We start from the raw sequence: 18,916 nt of genomic DNA, 5'->3' as shown, positions 1-18,916 counted from the left end.
ATTAAGTTTGGATTGATCACGACTCTTTTCATCCCTCTTTTCATGGGACTACATCAGGATTTCTTTTGTTTGCTACTGATAGCACTGGATGAAGTTACCGCATAGTAGATCCTCTGTAAGCAAATCTGTCATTAGCTTTTCAACTGATCATAGATAGTCTAGGGACTCTGTCAAGCTTGTTTGACTCCATTCCTTGATGAGTGATGTATCATTGGCTGCAGGAACCTAACAAAATGTTCACTCTGTCCTCAGTGCATTGTCCAAGGTGGTTTTCAAGAGCCTGACTGTCCTACGCTGTATCTCTGCTAATACAGGTTGATATACTCCTATAACGCTGTGTTGTTTGTGCCTGTTTTTTCAACACAAGCTGTGGCTGGTGCCCTTCTTCCACCTCTTTCTTCATCAGCCATCACAATGGTGTTTTCATAAACTTCCATAGTTTTCAGTTGCTTGTCTTTGGCACCCTCCTGTTCTGCATTGACTTTACAACACTTGCAGAAGCCACAGCAGTGTTTCCCACAAAAGGCAAGAGAAGACATAATGATATTGTCCCAGGGCTCTAAGGAGTGCAGCCAGATGGGTAGGAAATCCCAGTTTTGGAGCTTTTCAGGCAATGAATGTGGTCGCCTTGTCTGCATAATATTAATTACAATCACAGCAATAAAAAGAGCACCCAGGGGAAGACAAACACCCAAAAGGACTGCCCAGCCTGCCAGTGACAGACCAAATACAAACAAAGGCAAAAGAAAGAAGCAGACGAGAAGATAAAATATAGCAAACCATCTGTACTTGGCTGTTATGTTTCCCAAGGTCTTGGACATGCGGATTGGCAATCGGGTGACAGGTAGCGGGTAAAACAGAATAATCCCAGAGACATTGAAGAAAAAGTGGCACAAGGCAATCTGAAAGCAAAAATGTTTGAGCAGTTCATTAGCTAAAATGCCTTTAAGTGCTCCTACACAAATTATTATAACTCCCAGTTGCACTAAGATTCTACAGTTTCTCTTCCCTTGCCCCCTACTGTTTTTCTTGTCCTTTACTGAAAGGCCTTTCCTAGCAGGAAGCAAGTACTCAGTAATACCTCACAGATTGTAAAGATCAATGCCTACAGAGGATAACATCTCAACACAAGACGGGCTTAGAGGGTACGGATTATCTCCCTGCAGATGGAGAAGTCTTAAAATGCAGCTTTCAACTACAAGAAATGAAGTCCATCAGAAATAAAGCTGACAAACCAAACAGCTATCAGGGAACAGTCCTGTTGTTATTAAGGTATGAGAACCACATGAGAACTGTTCATTATTGGGTTATGCATCCGTAAGTTATTAATGAAAAGATGGGAAGTGTGAATTAGGTATTGCATACAGGCTATTGAGAAAGTATTAATGGTGCAAACATGAATTTTACAGAAATTATCTAAAAGTTTATAAGAGATTCCTGGAATGTGACTCCATCTGGGCCTGTTACAATTGCTTGATTCACATACTTCAAAATTGTTTTTTTTAAAATAAGTGTGAAAAAACACCTACTTGCTAAAGCTTTCAGAAGTCACTTAGACAGAATAAGCATATATGGAACAAAACAGTGTATTCCCTGCTCACTATATCTTAGTTTCATTCTATAACTGTTATCAGACTAAAATGAATATGAAACTACAGGGGGTTATTTTTAAAGTACGTTATAAAACCAGCAAGTAATCATGAAATCTGAGCTTGGTCAAGATAGCATCATCTCACAATTATATCTGTTCTATCATGCCTGAGGACAATAAAATGACTTCTGTAATTTTCTTGATTTATTGTGGCTAGTAAAAAACATTCGTCCTATTCACAAAGGAAAACTTCATTATCTTTTCACTCTTTGATGTAGAGGGTTCATTCAAATATTATCGCTGGCTGGAATGTTCTTTACTGGGTGGTAAATGGGAGCCCAGATCCAGGCTGCCTACTTTTCAAACAGGCTGAGGTGCGGAGAGACAAGGAATTCAATAAAACCCACTCGGATTAGATTTACAATGAGAAAATAGATGCTATGATGCTCACTGCAACCTCAGGTAGGTAGATGGCTTGACATCTTAAGGGTTGTATGGTCCTCACCTAGCTTACAGAAATCTTTATACATTGTATGAGCAGACTTAGGATACTGAGGAGGGAACTAACAGAAATTGGTTGTCAGCGATGTGGGCACTGAATTCCAAGTCGCAGAGACTGCATGCTCAGGGGTCAAGTGACCCACACTCTGTCAGTTCTGAATTAATCAGATCAAACCCAATCTACAAAAGTAAGATTTTACTGTATATTGACATTCTGGGAAGGTTTAATACAAGCTTTTTGCTCTAAGCAGTTGAAAGGAATGAGCTGTCATAAATAGAAAGTACAAAATCAGGCATGACATTCATGGCGTATTTGCATCAGAGCCAATTTTGTCAGGTTTTTCTTCAGAAAAGTTACAACTTCTAAGTGAAGTCAAGCAAGGAAGCACAGGTTTATACTGACCTGTAATGAATATTTTAATGTACTTCCTGGACTTGCTAAAGCAGCAAGTATAGCTGTTGTGGTTGTGCCAATGTTAGCTCCTAAGGTGAGGGGATAAGAGCGCTCAATGCTTATAACACCAATGCCTAGGAGAAAAGAAACAGGCTTGAGTGGTTTCAGAATGGTGGAGAAGATAAACTGTGGAGATAAAGAATACAGTATTGACAACTTACCAACAAGGGGTGTAATAGCAGATGTGAAAACAGAACTACTTTGGACAACAAAGGTCATACCAGCCCCTGCAAGCATAGCCAGGTACCCAGCTAGCCAAGTAAAAGGAAACGGGAAATCTAAAAAGATAGAGGGAGAACATCATCTTCAGCATAACACAATGCTCCATGTAACGGTAATACAGCAGTGAAAGGACTGCTAAGCATTTCATATGTAAAGATATTGTTTGCACATTGCCTCTTAACTGACAATTTTACATTAGAGTCAGTCACTACTCTAATTCACTCTGTTCACTGTACTCCTTCTCTAGCCTTCCACAACTGAATACACTTTGAGACAGATACTAGACTAGGTAGACATTTGTCCTGACCCAGGGTAGCATTTATATTTAGGCACCAGAAATGTTTCCACAGATGTCAAAACAAAACCTTGGTGGCTTGAGTGCCTTCATTTCAGCAACCAGGCACCTGCTGCATGGATCAATCTTCAGAAAGCTCTGAAGACCATCCTGAGAAAATCAGGTTGTTTGTTCTAATCAGTTTCAAACACCTCCTAGAAATTCACTTGTTAACCCTTGCAAAGAAAAGCTTATTACACTGACTAGAGAAACCAGGCACAATAGTCCCCAGTGGGGGGGACTATGAGTAAGCCAAGAAGTGGGGCCTTATTCAGGAAGACACAAATGAACACAGAGTAGATCACAAATGAACAGTAACCAACAGCTGATTACTTTCTATCCCTCATTTTCGATTCAGGTCGTGCTTTTCGCCCAGGAGAACAGAAGAGAGCACTGGGACCACATTGTTGCCTTCCCTATGTCTGTGAACCCTCTTTTCGACCACTACCAGAGATGTGCCAGGACTGCTTTTCTCTTCTACGGGTTCTAACCTCTCCATTCAAGGGAAGCTGAAGAAAAAGTAGCCAAGTGAAAAAAACTCAGCGTTAGCACTCACTGGATCCAGGATGAAAAAACACCTGGAGAGCACAGGGAAAGATGGAATATATTTGGGGTTGCCTTATCCTACAGAAGAAAGGGTTAAGCAGTGGAACAGGGCAAGCAAAGGTAATTAGATCATTAATCACTATAAACTTTTTTTCAACTTACTTTAAAAGAAGCATGCAGGCTCTGTGCCAATGCAGGCAATCACCATTTCAGCACTTCAGTGCTATTTTTGAGGATGGGAACACTGCATTTCTAACAGCTAATGATTATACATCAAGAAACAGAGCCTGGACTTTGGCCTCTGTTGCTGTTAATCTGCTGCAGTTAATCTGTTTGCTAATAGTTTTTTTAAAGAAAGAAAATCACATGCTTGGGAGTTAAAAAAAAAAAAAAAAGGTGTGTGTATGATTTTAGTTTGATACTTTCTGTTTTATTTAAACTATTCTATAATAGCTTCCAGAACAAGAGATATCAATAAATGTGCTCAGTGTCCTTGTCATTCCTGAAAAAAATCTTCAGGAAAAGCAGATAATTACCAGTGTTGATTGTCTTCTTGATAACACTCGCCACTTGTCCTTTAAGCACAGAGTTTAATAGCTTAACGATCATCACCAAACAGGAACACAGAACAAGCAGGGACAAAGCCAGAAGGATGAGACCAATGGCGAGATCAGGCAGGTCTGCTTCTGCAAAGAGATGCCGGCCTGAAAAAGGAAAGGAAAATGAATTGGCCTGGCCACATTTTTGCTGCTGATCCCAAGCCCAGCTCTTTTTTCATATATGCCTCTAAGAAAAGAGGATCAAAGCACACAGAGCTTGAGGGGGTGATGCAAAGAGTGAAAATTCCACCCCTCTTGCTCCACAAAAGCCACTTCTGAGAGTGACAAGAGGGGCATTTATACAGGCATGCTTACAAAATACACAGCAGGCACCCTTGCAGGGCAGGCATGAGCTGGGTGACCATGTGCAAGGGGGAGGAATACCTCAGCATGAGGACATTTTAGTGTGCTCTGAGGTGAATGATGGGTTGGCTCTTCCCAGAGGTAGCTGCATGCCTGAGAAGGGCTGTTGAAACTCCTGAAGGGCATTGCATATGGATGGAGATATCCAACCAACCATCGCAGCAAAGTAACTGTAGCTCCAAGTCACCTGAACAGCTAGGGCGACATGATACTGGAGACCTCAATTTACTGATATCAGGGAGCATGGAAAGAGATCCATCAGCAGCCAGATACCATAATTGATGCTGGTAACTCCAGCTGTGTAGCTATAACAGCTCTGGCTACACATGCAGTAGTATCTTCTATCCATATACAGGTGATTGCTTCTTGATACACCTCTGAAGTGGTCTGTTAATGCCATTAGAAAGCTATATACATTTATAAAGATATTAGCAGAAGAGAACCAGTTCTACCACTTACATTTACTGATATATTCTGTTTCAGTTACATTCTTGATGGTCCATGTCATATTTCCTTCAGTCCAGCAAAAGTCGGGAGATGTGCAGTTTTCTGATGGTGGAATTGTGACATTCTGCAGTGTCTACAAATTGCCAGACAAAGCAGACAGTTCAGACACCCTTCATTAAGAGCTCATGCAAAGTTCTAGGGTTTTACTACACCAAGCATTCATCAATAAAGGTGAATTTGTTAGCTGGGGTGTAAGCTGGCACCACACTAATGACAAGGCAAAATTTTTTTCATTTTTAAAACAAAGAATTGGGCTGTTATCCAGGTCAGTCAATTCAACATTTAAAGATTAAAATATTCCCCAAACCTTCTACATTATATTAACCATAGCACCAAGTCATCAGTACCTTAACTACTGATGTCAGGGTCTGTACAGCCATGGCCCAGCTTACTTGCACCAAAGAAAGACTTCTTTATTGTCATTTTAACAGCAGTTAATGGTCTGGTGAGTAGTGCACAGGACTGCAATTCAGAATACTACAGTACTAGTACAGCTTTTATCCTGCATGAGCATAAGCTGCCCACACTCCTTTGCTGTGCCTCAGTTTCCCCATCTGCTACTACTTTCCTTTTAAAAAGCTCAAGTGCTATCTAAAAGCTGATTACTAGTGCTCTGATTAGCATTACTGTTACTGAGCTGAACCTGAATTTCTATATACTGCAATAAACCCTTCCTTATAAGAGCTCCTAGCCCAGACATATTGCAATCTGATGCTAGGTTCATAAGTCCTTATGCAAATTAAGTGTTCTCTAACTGAACTGTACTTCCCCACAAGAGCAGCTAAGAGCTAAATGGACTCTGAACCACACTGCAGAACAGGAGGTATCTCTATGACATGTTTCAGTGATTCTTTTTGCAGAAAGAGGGAAATCAAATTCATATTTTCTTGCTGGACCCTGCTGCAGACACCTGCATTCTCATCCCTCCTCCAGCTAATGTAGATGGGCAAAGCCTGTGGTGGGTCCAGCGCCCTCACACCTTCAGGGAGGTCTCCAGCATATCAGCTTTTACAAACACAATGCAGTGTTGCTTCTTGCCCTTTTTTTTTTCCAGACATCTGAGTTTCAAAGCAGCTGTTTTGTATCAAAATACTTATCCTTATATTTTGCTTTAAACATGTGGGATCTGTGTGCATGTATCCCTGCCATAAGTCTGTTTTATTATTTTTGCCAAAAGTGGGTTTAACCCACTAGGAATGTAAATCATTTAAATGATCTTTCTCTTCCATGACCAAGTTCAAGTCAAGCTTGTAAGGGTTTCGTGTGTTTCTGCAATTTGACTACATGCTTGGGCAGTAGTTACACAGCCAAAATACAGACAAATACAGAAGAAATTGTGTACATGCAAATGCAACTTTCAGCCTGTGCTTTCTGCGTACTTGCCTGTCTTCTAAGAGTGGGGGGTCTGCAGGACTCAGGGGCTCAGACCTCACCGGGAGGCAGGCTGTGCCTGCCCAGCCAGTGCGCCGAAGGGGTAGCCAAGTGTGAGCCAGGGGCCTGGAAGCTGTATGGCTGCCCGAGCATCATGCCTCCCCTGAGATGGATATACCCAGCTCCTTGGTCATGTAACCTGAGCGGAGTTTCACAGCTCTGTTGCTGGCACTATCTCCCTAGCTAGCATTTCACTGGCCATCCAGACTGTCATTCAATATGAGCTGGGCTCCTCTGAGAACCCAAGCACTTAATTTTAACCTCTGCTGTGTGTCTTTAAGTGTCTTCTGCCTCAGGAATTCAGAAATTACTTTTCTATACATATCAACAAATAGAAGAGTCTAATTAGAGATCCAAGGGATATTTAATGCTGCAATTGTGAGTTAGCTGAGCAACGCAAACCATACACTCAGCTTCACAGTTTACCAAAATACTCATTGATGTCAATCTGGGCAACAGATTCCTTCAATCTGCACTGTTGCTTGAGTGAAGAACAACAGGACGTAGCCCCACAGAGACTTTCTCCAAGGGCAGTTTTCCAAGAAAGCTGCAAATAACCAGCTGCCACCAGATCACCCTAACACATGTAAGACTAACACTGGTTAGATCAATAGATAAATGGTGGGGGAAAAGATATTTTCTTCAGCTTATAGTGCAGATTTTTTCCACTTTCAGGGAGTCAGTAGGAGTATCAGGATTTAAAGGCATTTGAATGTGAAAGGAGTAAAAGGTTTGGCTCCAAACCACCAGTTAGATAAGCAAGGGCCTGCATGGTACTGAAAGCAACCAGGTCAAGCTCACCACTGGTCTGACATCTTTGGTTTAAGTGGAGCAAAATCTACATTAAATTGTTTTCATTTTTTTTCTGCTGCTGAAAAAAAATACCTCATTTTAAAGCCTAATTTCACAACCCTGTGATAAGGAGTGTCAGTCATGTATTTCCTGAGGAATCTGACAATTAATTTAGCATGATACTCACCACATTGGTTTCAGTTACACACCAAGTCTTGACCAGGCTTTTGTTTTTTGCTGATTCATCATTTGTAGCAATTGCATTTATTACTGATTTATCAAGCTTAAAAAGAAGAAAAAAAAAGAATAAACCCCCCCAGCATTACACCAATTTACATCACACACTTCTGGTCAGCTCTACTCAAATAACTCCCTTTGGAAGCTCAACCACGTAACGCCTGCATGACCATCTCTAATGCTGGAGCTGCTGCCCAACAGGTAGGAGGGGCTTTACTCTCAGAAAAAGATACAGCTCTATGCACGTAAACACTGTGTCTCATTCCCCCCAAATCAGTCACTACCTCATCTCATTGCTTCTGTTTAAACAACTGTACTGACACAACTGCCTAGATGCATTTCCTGTCATTTTAGGACCTGTGTGCATATCCTCTGGCCTCCAGCAGTCCCTTTAGATATGTGCAAGTTTCCCTTAATTTCAGTGTCCTCTCTTCAGGTCCTGATTGAGCTAGGTTGTCTCGGTGAGTACTATCTGCCAATGTCTAGGCAACAGGCTGCCATCCCATCCATCCCACATGACTGTATTTGTGAATGTGGGGGAAATAGAAACAAGAAGTATAGAGCTGGGGCTCTATGAAATGTGGATAAAAAGAAGAATCCATCTGCTAATGAGTTTTACCCCAAGGACACACAGAAGTAAGTGGGAGCACCCCTCCCCCCTCCATATTCAAAGCATTTTGATTAGCTGTGACTGAATCAAGTAAGAAGCTCCCTTGAAGTGAGAAAGAGCTTACCTCAATGATGAGCTTTGTAAAGGGGTCTGTGATAACTTTTAGTAGTTCAGGGGCATCCTCACCACTTTCAAGATGAAAAGACTCAACTATAACATTGGTGAGATGGTAAAGATAGCCAGAAATAACTTCAATGGGCAACAGCGCAAACACAGCGAGCCAGTTAAAGAAATCATGGATTGTTGCCCCAGCAAAGGCCCTGAGAGAAGAAAGTAAAAACAGAGCTGCTTTTAGTTAAACAACATGTGCGCAACATCAATTAAATATGAAGTCATAGAAGTGAGAATGAAGGCCATTTCAATGGCAATCATTTAATTTCTGGGATCACAGGAGAAGGCTGCTTTGCTGTAGAGCACTAAGTTTTCTCCACACCATTGACCAAGTGAAAGAGCCAGCCAGGTGAGTGAAACGACACAAAGCAGAAGAGGTAAAAGTGGTCCTTAACATGAGGCTGCCAAGTGTACTTGTCTGCAGAAAGAAGTGCCTGTACAGTCTGCTTTTGTTTTGCCTCTCACCCATTTTTGGTACACTTTTAATCCTGAGCCATGTGTTGCTCTGGGACCTAATCTGCCTGACTCATGGGGGAAGGTGGCTCTTTGCACATGGTCATGCAAATGGCTGGTGAACAGCTCCCTTCCAGCTTCTCCTTCACAGCCTGAGGAGCCACAGCTCTTCTTTCAGAGGTTTTGGCTAAATGTATTTTATGACTGCTATGCCATAATTCACGAGGTATCAAAGTCTCATATCCTTCCCAAGTTTACTGCCCATCTCCAGTAAGCCATGAGCTCTATCAGTGATCAAGTCACCTGGCAGTCTGAAAATTGTCACTGTATATATCTGACAGCCAGAACATTTAATTTCTCTACAGTTACCAGCTCTTACTTACTGTAGACTTAAAAAAAACCTTCAATATTGGGTCTCTTTTAAGGACAGTAAACCAAAACACTGTAATATTAACTTCTTGCACAGCCATCCCATAAGTAAGAGAGAATCAAAGGTGGTTGGTACAGTGGGAGAAGTTGAAAATTCATCCTTGTGCAAGATCCAGTTAAAAACAGTGAATTCTCACAAACCCACCAATTTTTAAAGGAGCCCAATATGTTTTTCTTCAAGTATATGAAGTCATATATCTAGACAGCATTATACTTTAGCCATGGCCATCTTGTGACTTTCCTAACAAGACTTTTGAATAGTGGCCAATAGGTTGAATGGCTGTAGCAGTGATAGGGAATTCAGAAGAAAACTTACAAAGAAGGAAGAAAAGCAGCTTTTCAGATCTAGTGTTTAAGTACAATACCTTCTAAATTCATTCCTGTCCCCAGCTTGCATGAGTGCCACAATCGTATTTGTAACTGAGGTGCCAATGTTTGCCCCCATTATGATAGGTATAGCTGATTGAACAGTCAGCACTGGAAAGCAGAAAAGGAAGCACTGAATTAAAAAATGAAATCATCAGCAAGCTCTTTGCTCCAATGAGAATTAACCTTGATTAATGTCACTGGAACCCTGATTTCCTTTGGCGCCACTGGGATTAGGTGCTCCAACCCGAATATGTTTACTTTAATCAAGCCCCCCGGGAACATGGTACTTCCATAGTCCTGTGACCCCACTGAAACTGCAGCCCATGGTTATCCCTTTTCACCACATGTTAGAGGGCCAGATTAGATGATGTTTCTTCTTTCCCAGGCATTTTCCTACTTACTGTAGAATTTTGAAATGATGCCACAGAAGCAAATGAAGTTCAGTAACTGGCTAACAGAAGAAAAGTACACAGGGACTTCAGAATTAATGCATTCAGTGTCAGGGCTTCCAATGGTTTTTTCTGCAGTTGTGGGCTTACTACTACTACTACTACTACTAGTAACTATTTCAGACCAACAGCTGTGGCAACCTTTTCCTGCCATCTCTACTCTTACACCCGATAGCTTCTGTAATTTGAACACAGATGGGAATGTTTGCACACCAGTCCAAGATCTGTGAGTGATCTCTGGGAAGATACTGTAAACAGACTTACGTGTGGAGGACACCATGCTGACCACAATGGATGAAGAAGTGCTGGAGCTCTGGACCATGACAGTCACCAGAACACCAATCACCAACCCCGCAACAGGATTAGACAGCACTGAATCATCTTGAAAAATGTCCCCTGCTGCTTTACCTACAAAAACCATATTCTCAGTGTGAGGGAAGTGCGAGGTAAAATCCATAGGAATTATCAGAGCATTTAATTAAAGATCATCCAACCATTTAATTGAGATATATATATACAGACAAAAAATATGCAAGATGATGTAGCCCAGGGATCCAAATTCAGGTCCTGAACTTTCAGCTTCTCAGTTGTCAGATACTTTATATTTCCTCATTTCGGAGACTAAACAAGCTCTATTGAACTCTGAAGAGAACCATATAAAACCATATGAAACCACATAAAAACGCAGCCATCAGAGGAAAGACCATAGGACAAAAACCTACACATGCATAGATTTAAATGTTATTACTGCCTTAATATTTTTGGTTACTGCATAAAAAAACCCCGTATTTTAATAATTCTGAGTAATTCTGTTCCTACAGCTTTCTGTGTGGCCAAAAATAGAAAATACCTCGACAAAAACTCATGTATTTCTCTGATATTCACTGCTGAATCTATCAGCAGAATTAAACCTTTGGAGACAGGCAAAATACATTTCAATAGTCTCTGTCTTTGAAGGATTTGGGGGATTTTCCAGTGCTGGGTGCTTTGATCAAGAGTGCAATTTTTATATTTCACCTTGTTGAAATGTCTTTCACATGGGATAGTTTTATGCGCAGATGTATTCATGTAAACTGTCACTAAAGTAACAGGAACTTCCCAAGAAATCAAGGGCAATAATTCCTATATCAACAGCTCTCTGGAATTTGAGAAACAAAGGCCCTTTCAAACAAATGAAGGTCAGTCTTCAATGAAAGCTACTTCCTTCTGAATCTGTAACACAACACATAAATCTATGGATAATGTTCTTGAAAAGTGGTACTTGTAATTTATTCACTCAGATGAGATTTACTGCCTAATATATATTTTATTCTTGATATTTTAGACATTTTCATACCTCCTACTAGTTGAAAAGCAGAGCTCAGTACATCCAGAGAACATACGAACATGTAGAGCAATCCAAGTAGCATAATAAACTTCCCTATCCCATAGAGTACGCGAATGATTTTTCCTTTCCTATCCAGTTCTGCAAAACAAATACATTATGCATGAGACTTGCTTGATGTATCTGGTGTTCTCTCTGGAACTGTCTGCACACAAGCAGAGAATAGGAAGTCGAAAGACAGTGTTGTGACTCCAGTGTGTGATTAAACCTGAAAGAATGTTCTTCTTAATCAAATTTTAACTGCAGAAGCAGGTGGTTCTGCAGTTCTACCATGTAAAAACTTTTGGTATATGACAAAAGCCTTGTGAAGTCTGAGACTGACCCTTGGTTTTTACACAGTCATCCTACTGAATAAAGAAAAACCAGTGAGAGCCTGGATATAAAATCATACTAATTTTCGATCATTTTCCATATATTCCTTGTGTTTTAAGGAGAGTAAGCAGCATGATTTCCAAATTCTTACTCTGACTAACTATAATATCCCCATTCACTGTTGGGGAAGGTGAGAGAGAATGTAAAGCCTACATAGAATCATAGAATAGTTAGGGTTGGAAAGGACCTTAAGATCATCTAGTTCCAACCCCCCTGTTATGGGCAGGGACACCTCACACTAAACCCATGCCACCCAAGGCTCTCCTCAAATCTTAAATTCAATTCTGCAGCGAATATGATTTCAGAAAAATAAAGGAGATGAAGAGAACACAATTAGTGGAAAAAATAAATGCAGGTAACTTCTTTACTGAGAAATGGCTACCTGACCACTTGATCCCAGTATCCTGCAGTTCTGGCAGAGCCCATGGGTCTTCTTCTTCTTGCCTGGTCTCATCTATCAAGGCTATTGTGGAAAATGCAGGTTGAATTTCCACTTTATTTCCAAGTGAAGCCACGTTGCCTGATAAAATGGAATATTAAATAAAACAGTTAAATTTCTTTCTGTCTTCTCCAAAGATCCACAAAACACATATATCCCTGTCACAGGTGAGCACACATTACCTTTATGATTTTCTCCTTCTTTCCCAGCCATGTTCTGGTTTTGTTTGGAAGAGTCCCCAATATAGTTATTGGTTTCAGGCTTTTCCACCTCAGGCCAGGGAGCCATGATCTGTGACTAACAAAGTAGTGCTGATTTAAATGTGTGTGCAGTCAAAATATTCAACTTACAACAGCGTATATGAAAAATATTATTGAGTTAAGAGCAAAAGAGATGGAAATAGAACAGAAGCAGTATGTCCTTGAATAAAGCTTTTTAATAACCTTTATTTAATTCATTTTATCTCCTTTCAGCAAAAAGTCAGAGGACTATTTCTTCCACCTTCTGGATTTAACTGACTGCATTTACCAAACTGGTAAACCTTACCAAGACCTTAGCAAAGAAAGTTCTTCCTTAAAGCACTGTCTTGTTTAGGTCACATATGCTAAACACAGTCTTCTTGTTCCCTTTACTGGTTCATTCCCATGGAAGCATTGAGGTGAACATGACCCTGGACATGGTGAAGAAAGACCACAGAGTTTCAAGTTCCAGAATGATGCTTGCTGAACAAGGGGAGAAGAGCATAATTATTCAGCAGTGGCCATTTGCAGGTCTATATTTGCCTGTAACTCAGAGCTGATGCTGCAAGTGAAGTTGAGTTAGTGGCAGCAAGGTCAGATCACCCATCTTTTATACTGATCTCCCTGTATGAACCTGTTCCTTCCTGACCCCTTTGAGCACATTTGACATGGATAATTATTGTATTAATAATTAATAATTATTTATTAATATAATTAATATAATTAAATAACTAATTGTCTTAATAACCTAAAAAATAAGACATCAGATGGCCAAATCTGGCCAGCACAGGTACAAACGTGTGATAGACCTAGCCCAGGCACAGGAGGAGAAGGCAGCCATTCCTTCAACCGAAGCCTGGAAAAGTCCTACTGATTTACTTCACCAATATCAGAAGCCAGAGAGAGGGTAATGAAAGAGGGGAAGGTGACCATGTGGAGCAAAGGTAGCATATGATAATTCCTCTGCCTTTCCAAGCTTGTAAGGCTGTTGGTTAGCTCAGCCAGCATGATCAAACACTCAGTGGAAGAGGTGGGAGAAGTGAACCCTACCCAGAAATGCCTCACCTTTGGGTCTGTCTCTTCCACCCTCTCTGCCACACAAGTCAATCAGTGCTGGGGGCAAAGCTGCCCACATCCACCATGTCTGGCACTCATACAGCTGGAACATTTGAGGTGAGCAAATCTGCCTGCAACACTTCTCATAAACAAAGCACATGCACCCAGCCTCCAAAAGTCAATGCCAGGGTTGGTATCACACTCCCGTAAACAAGGTTCACCTGCATTTAGCAGCCACTCTAAATGAGTATAATTAATCATTCATTTAATCATAATCCCTTTTGTAGCTGATGCTGGAAATGTTTCATCCCTGCCTATGCCAATAAGCCACACATCCTCCTCCTTTAGCTGCGGAGGAAATGTCACAGACAAAATCACTCGTCTCTTACTGTAACAGAGGAGGGTATTATTTTTTGGTACTCTAAAAGAAAAGAGCATCTCCCCTTCAACATTAATAGGAAAAATTATTCTACAATCACATTAGTAAAAACTTTGATTTACACATTCTTTATCTGTGGCACAAGATCCAGAGCAGCTCCCAAGATACACAAAGAAAGATTGCAGAAGAGATGGAAGAAAATCACTCTTGCTTGTTTCAACAAGAGTTGCCATTTGCTTGGAGCAAATTCCCATATTTTCCCCCATGCCAGAACAACCTCCAAGCCCCACCCATGCCAGAACACCTCCATCTCGTTAAACAAGTTTCATTTATACATGTTCAGCATTTAAAGAGCTCTAAAGAAAATAACTGCTCAGCACAAGCGCTCCTGAAGTGAAATGCAATTGTGAAAATGCATTGCAAATTCAGATGGAAGTTGCATCAACAGCATATTCCCACCATGGAGAGACACGGAAAATGCTGGACACCACCATACCTAGAGATGCCATCAGTACTTCTACAGCTCTTCTGTTATGCTCAGTATGGAAATGAAGGACTCAGCCTACATGATTACTGTATGGAAACTGAGCTGATGCATTCACTGGAGAAACTGGAGCTTGAAAACTTCAGCAGACAAAGAGCCTCAATGTCTCCTAAATAAACTCTCCCCATTCAAGAATTCAGCAGGGCATTTTTTCATAATAAGCATCTCCTCTATTCCTGAGGTGCTCAGGATCCCACAGGTACGTCATGTATTATTATTGGTTTTGCTTTATGTGATTAAATACCATAGAATGAGAACTGACCACATCCGTGGAGGAAGATTTTTTTGTAGTTATGTTTATAAAATCATTAGAGCCCTAGTCAGCCTCTGATTTGGGAAGGTAGACTTGAATACTGGAGGTCTTTACAGTGTTTGCCTTGTGCATTTGGGTTTGCAGAGGTATAACTAGAACAGCCCATTCCGTGTGACTGGTATGAAGGACAGATGAAAGCAGAACCACCTAGATCATGAAAGCACCACCAAAGCTGTCAGTTTTCTCCAGATCCTGACTCTTGTTAAGAGGAACAGCTGAGAAGCTAGTTTAGAGCCACCTGATACTCTGCTCGAGCCCTGGCCACAGCTGCTTACTGTTAATTAATCACTGTGCTACAAGGATAATCTACATTCTACAGTTTTCCCTTCAAAGAATTCTTGTCTGGCCCAGGTACAGACATTAACATCTTCAGAAAATACTCAGAGGATAACCTGAGTGCTGTGGAGGAGCAGAGCAGTGGTGTGACAAAGCTAACTGCATCAGCCTCTGGCAGCTCACATGAGCCTTTGGAAAGCCTGATCTCACGGTATAAAAGACCAACAACATTGACGCAAGATATACGTGACAATGAAAACCCTAATAGTGGTTCTCTTTTGAACACCAAGGACATAACTACACTGTGAAGGAGCATGTTACAGAACAGGCAGAGAATGGGCTGGTGACAACGCACCCTGCATCAAGGAGCTACACTCAGCTGGACACACTGGTCCAGGTCCAAAGGCAGGATAGCCACAATTGCTGGATGACCTGCCAGGAGTGATGAGCTTTGCCCATCCCTGTGCCAGCCCGGGTGTCTCACTGTCATTCTTCTGGTTCTCACCTGAGATGGCAGGAAGCTGGCCAGGATGCCTACATCCAGGGCATAGTCATGGAGCTCATGTCTGGATAAGCACTGGTGCTTGGATATCCACCTGTTCAGAGCTGTGCTGAAATGGGAGATAATTTTCTCCTGGAAGTGGTAGGTCAAAATACACCATGCATATTGCAAAGGTCTGAAAACTAATGCCTGTGCAAACTGTAACCCAGTCTGTTTTGGTGCACCTCGTGGCAAATCCTCTCACACCATCATGTGTGCTCCTTTTTTTGTAAGTATTGTCTTTCTCGCCTTTGGAAAATGCTAACTACGTGTGACATCCTTTCTAACTCCAAAAGAAACTGAAACCTCCTGCTCCTACAAGGGAGATAGATGGAAATCAGTGGCATTCAACTTCTGAAATAAAACATGAGAGAAACTCAAAGTTGGCTCCTACGGTTTAGGATAGTATTTAGTTATGGATAATTTAGTTATGGATATAAATCCATACTGACTGTCTCACTGCAGCATTTCAAAGAGTTAAAAGTCTCTGGGGAATTATCTGAGCAACACTAGGTGTCATGCAGGTGCCCTATATTGCATTCCTCAGTGACTCATTTACTGTCACAGCATTGCCTTTGTAGCAGGGCTAGGCTCTCATCGCTTCTCAGCTTTAAATGAGAAACAGTAGTAAATGTATTTATTTTGCTGGACTTCACACAGATATTATGAACTACCACTTCCATGTGCCTGGATGGTATTGTTTGTACCTCTCCACCCGTGACAGCTCACTGAGAGGCCACATTGTGCCTGAAATAAGAACTACAAAGCAGTAAGCCTTAAAGAAATCTCACCTCCAGGGGAACAGCGCCAGTGAATTTCCAAGAGGAAATAAAAGTACTGGAAAAAATAGCAGTATTTTCAAAACCAACTGATAATCACTGCACCAACCACCAACATGACCATCCATGCAAGTTGCTTCAGCAGCTCCCAATCTAATTTTGGGTTCAGTCAGGCTTCCCCTTCTTTTGCTCTCTCTCCTTGTCTCGCAGCTTTTCTACAAACCCCTAACTTTCTTCTCATTCACCACTATGCTACAGTTTGTATGTTAAAAAGGGATTTATCAGCTAATTGGATATCCAATACACCACATACTTCATAGGAGTAAATACCAAGCCATGTAGCAATCATTCTTATACACAGCTTGAAAAAAAATACTCTTTTCCCCCTCAAAATGCATCATTTCCAACATAGAAGCACATTATGTAGAGACAGGAAAGATCCTCAGCCAGCGCAGACACATTCAGTAGCTTTACAGTAGCTGATAATTTTGCCCCAGAACCTGTTCCACGGCAGCCACAGAGCCCCAGGTGCAACAGAACAGGCAGAGACTTAAATAAACACCAGCAATGATTCAGACTGGCTAGCAGCAAGTCTTGCCTTTGCTCTGGCACCAGCTGCCTCCTTGGGGTTTTTCTCTGAATAACTTAGGAGGCTTAGCCAGGATGTAAACTTTCAGCTAATGTAGTAGTTAGGGGATAAAAAGATACATGAAAGCTAAGACAAAAACGAGCATTGTGCTCACTGTTCCTGCAGATCCCTGAGTCTTATTGTTCACAGGCTTGAATCTAACACATAGCAAAACTAACAAAAACCCAAAACAAAACCCACATAAAACAAACTAGTAAACAGAACTAATTTCTAAACAAGTGAAGAGAAAATGAATTCCAAATATTAATTTCTGCATTCACAACAAAGCAAAGCACCAGACACTGCCTCTGGGGACCCAGAGCCAGGAATCATCAGTGAACTACTTAAAATTATAGATACTTAAATAAAACAATTACTTTTTTAGAATAAAACAACATCAGCAACAAAATCTCACCCACAAGGAAATAAAACAGATCTATCCCATCCAAAACACAAAACACACAGTAAAGAATTGAGAGAGGAAAAAGTAATGGCATAAAAAAGACTTACTGGTCTAATGGAAGAGGTGCTAATAAAAGTTACTGAGAAACAGTTGATTTCTGCCTACTGCCACATGAGTTGAGCTAACTGCATCAGAGTAATGTATTCCTTTTACTGCTGTGTATCAAACCAAATTAGCATCAGAAAATGTTTCCATCAAGAATAGCCTGACACGGCCGTACTGCAGCACACAGACGTTACACACTATCTATGCTAACACACAAACTGACAGTATTTCCTTCCAATGTTTCATTAATCATACCCTAGACATTTTCCAGTATCCAATGCCACTGAATGCTATGACTTAAAAACCTCACTTCTTTTCAATCCAAATAATAGTTAAAACAATACTTTCTTATGCTATAGGCAGTTTTTTCCTGTGTGGGTTTTTGTTTGGGTTTTTTTGACAGCTGCAAATAAAATGCTTTTTTTCCTTTATCACATTCCATAAAAATAAATCTAGTTATTTGCAGGCAGAAAGTAGCACAGTTTGTTTTCAGAACTATGATTTTTTTCATCACTTCCTTAAAGTAGAAATGCAGTTGAAAGAACAGAAGGTGAAAATGCTAACAAGTGGATGACATTTCACATGCCACTCCGGTTCTCCCATGTCAGAGCTCTGTTGCCATTCCTTGGCAGAGCTTTAGATTTGTAAGCTAAACAAGTTTGAAAAAGAAGGAAAGAAAACTTGGTCTCAGTTTTCTTACTTACCACTTCTTTATTCCCAGACCACAGAGCAAAAGGATCAGCTGGGCAGCCACTGAAACCTGCAATATATATAGACAGGTGTTGAGCAAAGTTTGCTTTCATCACTGCGCACTAACATTCCTATTTTACAGTCCAGAGGCACTGCCTACCTGCAGCTTAATGATCACAATCAACCTTTTTTTAGCAGTAGTGGGCAGCAATCAAGACTGATAAAACTGTGGGCTATTTCACACTTATCACATTCTGAAAAATGTCCCATCAGCATTTAAGTGCAAGTTAGTAATGTGTTCATGTGAATGCTGGGGAACGGTTTGTTCCAGCCTGGAAAATTGCCTTCTGCCTGATCATTCAGTAATCTTTTTTCCAATAATAATTTTCCAAAAATATTTTGCAATCTCAAAAGTCCGTCAAAAGGGTGTAAAGAAGATGTACTACTGTTATTTGTCTATTCAGGTGCCTATTAATCTGCCTAAGAACAGAAGTGAAGGAGAATCTGATAAAAAGCCGTATAAGCAGGAAACACGTAAGAACTTCTTTGAGAACAGAGGATGGAGTTTCATTCTTATCAGTGCTCAGTGTTTACAATTAAGGCAAGCTCATTAGCATTTTGGCTGTGGCTCTCATTCTAAATGAGATTTAAAGATGTAAGGACACCTGTGATAATTGCATTCAGAATGCTAGCAGGGAAGAAGACTATAT

The 18,916-nt window shown here is 40.8% G+C and overlaps 1 protein-coding gene across 1 annotated transcript; it reads right to left on the bottom strand.

The window, feature by feature from the left end:
* Positions 1 to 326: 326 nt before the first annotated feature.
* SLC34A2 (solute carrier family 34 member 2) lies at positions 327 to 18,268 on the bottom strand (the record flags this gene model as incomplete). The annotated part of the gene is made up of 13 exons (XM_080624189.1): positions 18,221 to 18,268; positions 12,436 to 12,550; positions 12,197 to 12,334; positions 11,395 to 11,523; positions 10,323 to 10,466; positions 9,606 to 9,717; positions 8,312 to 8,507; positions 7,528 to 7,623; positions 5,070 to 5,190; positions 4,185 to 4,352; positions 2,708 to 2,824; positions 2,496 to 2,620; positions 327 to 902 (listed from the first exon to the last, which is right to left on the bottom strand). The coding sequence occupies exons 2-13, from the start codon at positions 12,539 to 12,541 to the stop codon at positions 327 to 329; spliced, it is 2,028 nt and encodes a 675-aa protein (XP_080480315.1). The 5' UTR covers positions 12,542 to 12,550; positions 18,221 to 18,268.
* Positions 18,269 to 18,916: the final 648 nt, after the last annotated feature.

Source organism: Psittacula echo (assembly GCF_963264785.1).
Source record: "Psittacula echo genome assembly, chromosome: 1".
In the NCBI taxonomy this organism is placed as follows: Eukaryota; Metazoa; Chordata; class Aves; order Psittaciformes; family Psittacidae; genus Psittacula; species Psittacula echo.
The sequence above is the reverse complement of the archived record's forward strand: the minus strand, read 5'-3'. Positions and strand labels throughout refer to the sequence as shown.